We start from the raw sequence: 3,617 nt of genomic DNA on the forward strand, positions 1-3,617 counted from the left end.
AGCAAGTTTTTGGATGATTTCCAAATATCTTGAGTCAGGATTCATCTGCATATAGGTAGATTTTGTAAACTTCATAAATTTCTAAAATTTTTCCAGTAACTACATTTAGTTCAGTTTTTTTCTTCAACCTATGAATATGATTTTTCTCTTTTTGAAAAAACATTTGCACCATGGGAACTCGATAAAACATTCCTATATTTTTCTTTTAATGTTGTGCAACAAATACCTCTGAAATGTAAGAGTTTGTTTTCTTTTTGCATGTTTACATATTTTTATAGTAACACACAACTTACAAAAAAGAATTCCTTATATCATGTACTAATATTTAAGGTTGAAGAATTTTAAAACATTTATATGGAAGGAAATAATGCCCTTCACAGAGTTATTAAGGAATTAAGATTCACATGGGACCCACCCGTATGTGGGAACACTCCCTCCAGTGACTGGGCCACAAATCAGATGTGCCTCTTAGGAGCTAGAAAACACCTGAGTATAGAATGAAAATTTGCCAGTCTTCTAAGATATAATCGGGCAATCTATACTCTGAACGTAGACTAAAATATTTTGGAAAATCTGCCTGGTGTTAGAATTGCATATTAAAATACTTTGGTAGCCAACTTCCTTCCAGAATTTGGCAATCAGAGTTTTTGCTGTGCATACAGAGCATATTAAAACCACTGTTATTAAAGCAGGTTCTTGCAAAATAGTGTGAAGAGTACATAGATTTTTTGCTCCTTCCTTTCTTTATTATTGCATTGTGTGCATATTTTCCAAGGACTAGATGTGCATGGTCCTCTGGTATCTACTACCCAGGAGTCAACACTTTCTTCCTGCCCAGAGTTCTCTGGAGAGCTGCCTTGACTTCCTTGTTCCTTAAACTATAGATTATGGGGTTGAGTGTAGATGTCACCACTGTATAGAAGAGGGCTAGAAGTTTGTCAGTTTCTGGTGAATGGCTGGCTTTGGGCCTCAAGTAAGTGACAGACCCTGAACCGTAGAAGAGAGTGACTACAAGCAGGTGGGAAGAACAGGTGGAAAGAGCTTTGTGGCGGCCCTCAGGTGAGGACATGACCAGCACAGAAGCTAGAATTTTCCCATAGGAAACAATGATTAGCAAAAAGGGGCTGGAAATGCAAAGGATGGCCACTACAAAAACTGCAGCTTCATTATGGGATGTATCTCCACATGCAAGTGCCAAGATAGGGGGGAGGTCACAGAAGAAGTGTTTTATTTCACAGGGGCCACAGAAGTCCAAGGAGAAAATATAGTTGGTCTGGCCCAAGCCTACCATACATCCCACTCCCCAAGACACCAGTGCCAAATGGGCACACATCCCACGATTCATTCGTGTTGCATAGTGAAGTGGGGAGCATATAGCTATATAGCGGTCAAAAGCCATGGCTCCCAAAAGGCAGCACTCACTGATAGCAAAAAATGTAAAGAAAAACATCTGTGTAGCACAGCCTTCCCGAGAGATTCCTCGGGCCTCTGTCACAAGGCTCTGCAGCATCTTGGGTATGACAGAGCAAGTGTAGCCAATCTCCAAGAGAGACAAGTTGGCCAGGAAGAAGTACATGGGTGTGTGGAGGACTGTGTTGGTCCAGATGGCAAAGGTTATGAGGGCATTGCCTGCCAGTGATGCTAAGAACATGAATAGGATGAGAGTAAACAAGAGGACACACTGTTTGGGGACCTCAGAGAATTTGGCAAATGCAAAGTGTTTGACAGAAATGCTGTTGTCCTGCCACAAGGAGCAACTGAAGTTCATGACCTGAAAAAGAGAAAGGAAAAGCCATTGGAGAGATTCCTTTAGGTAAAAATGCAAATTTTCTTATTACTTTTAATAGGCTATAGTAAGTCAGAGCAGTATTCTTTCTTTCTTTTTTAAAAATTTTTTTATTAAGGTATGATTGATATACACTCTTATGAAGGTTTTTCACATGAAAAAACAATGTGGTTACTACATTTACCCATATTATCAAGTCCCCCCACCCATACCCCAATGCAGTCACTGTCCGTCAGTGCAGCAAGATGCCACAGATTCACTATGTGCCTTCTCTGTGCTACACTGTTCTCCCTGTGATCCCCCACACCATGTGTACTAAACATAACACCCCTCAATCCACTTCTCCCTTCCTCCCCCACATAGATGGAGCAGGTATTATTTCTCACCTGCAGTTCTAAAATTCAAAAAGTTTGGAAATGACACTCTCATTCCTTTTTAAACCAAACCCTTTTCTGTATTCACTGTTTGTCTGGAGTAAAATGGAAAATAATTAACTTTGGTTCCATTCTCTCTTTATCCCTTCCTTTAATCAGTTGTCAAATACTAACAGATAGAGATCCTCTTGTATCCGTCCACTTCATTCAATCAATTTTTCCACTGACTTGCTTTCTTCACTCATTTTTGACAAGTAGTTATTGAACACAGAGTATTTTGCAAGTACTTTTGTAGATCCTGGGCTTCAACAGTGAAAAGAAATTGCTCTCACATGGAATTTATTTAGTAAAGGAAAGCAGAATTTAAATAACCATTCAATAAAAATATAATTGCTGCAATGCAGAGAATCGAAAGCAGAGTAGGTACTGGTGACTGACCAATCTAGAATGGGCATTCAAAGAGGGTTCTTGGTGATGAAGGGCACTAGCTGAGATGTGAATGACAGAAGGGGCAGCCATGTGAAGACTGTTTCACAGCCATTCATGTCATATCTACACTGTACTGCGCAGATTACTTCCTCACTCCAGCACATTTCATTCCCTTAGTATTTCTCATTGGCCATCCTCTCTGCATCAGAGTGTTTTTTGTTAATTGAAAATTACCACTGTCTCAGGTTAAAATTCAAATTACTTAATATGATGCATGAAAATATGTGGATTGGGTCACTGAGTATTGATAAAAACTTTGATCTCATCCCTTACCCAAAGGTCACAAGGCTCTGCAGCATTTTGGGTATGACGGAGCAAGTTATAGTCCTATCAAACTACACACTTATCTTTTAGTATGTGTCTTGCTTCCATATATTTCCTTTTTGTGTGCTCATTTCAAGAAGACTTGACATTTGCCTCACTGACTGTTCACCTAATGAACTGCCTGTCTGTGTTCACTTTCCAGCATAGCCTTGTCTTCTGTCTGGAAACTCCTTCCCTATCTACTCCTGCTCTTTCTCGTCCTCATACTAGTCAGTTGCATGCCCCTCTATGCTCCTCCACAACTCTGTAACTGCTAGGAGAGTACCACACCACTCCAAGGGCAATTAATTGCTAATTTCATCCTGAGCAAAGCCTCAGACACAGACAGACATAGAGGGCAGAATTTATTTATTTTTGCTTACCATTATACCCACTACCCTGAACAATGAATACACTCTCTTGTAATGTAAAAAGTTTGAAGGCTAAGCTTTACTCTGGCTGCCTATATATTATTCTGCCTGTTGGTGCACATTCTATTTTCTGAAGTTAATTCTGATAAATCTGCTTTCCCTCAAATGCTCACATGTGATATTTATTTTTCTCCCAATTCAATAATTATCAATTCCTGACAAAAAATTCCTTGTTCTTCTATGGAAGGGCTGCAGCTTGGATTATTCTTTTGAAATGTCATCAGCTAACATTCT

The 3,617-nt window shown here is 39.5% G+C and overlaps 1 protein-coding gene across 1 annotated transcript; it reads right to left on the bottom strand.

The window, feature by feature from the left end:
* Positions 1-805: 805 nt before the first annotated feature.
* LOC108383531 (olfactory receptor 10C1-like) lies at positions 806-3,006 on the bottom strand. Its single transcript, XM_036990640.2, has 2 exons — positions 2,986-3,006; positions 806-1,771 (listed from the first exon to the last, which is right to left on the bottom strand). The coding sequence occupies exon 2, from the start codon at positions 1,766-1,768 to the stop codon at positions 806-808; it is 963 nt and encodes a 320-aa protein (XP_036846535.1). The 5' UTR covers positions 1,769-1,771; positions 2,986-3,006.
* Positions 3,007-3,617: the final 611 nt, after the last annotated feature.

This window comes from Manis javanica, chromosome 16 (genome assembly GCF_040802235.1).
Source record: "Manis javanica isolate MJ-LG chromosome 16, MJ_LKY, whole genome shotgun sequence".
NCBI classification, from domain to species: domain Eukaryota; kingdom Metazoa; phylum Chordata; class Mammalia; order Pholidota; family Manidae; genus Manis; species Manis javanica.

What these genes read in the sequence shown, in the direction of transcription:
- LOC108383531 (XM_036990640.2), bottom strand. Translation starts at nt 1,768, where the DNA reads ATGAACTTCAGTTGCTCCTTGTGGCAGGACAACAGCATTTCTGTCAAA.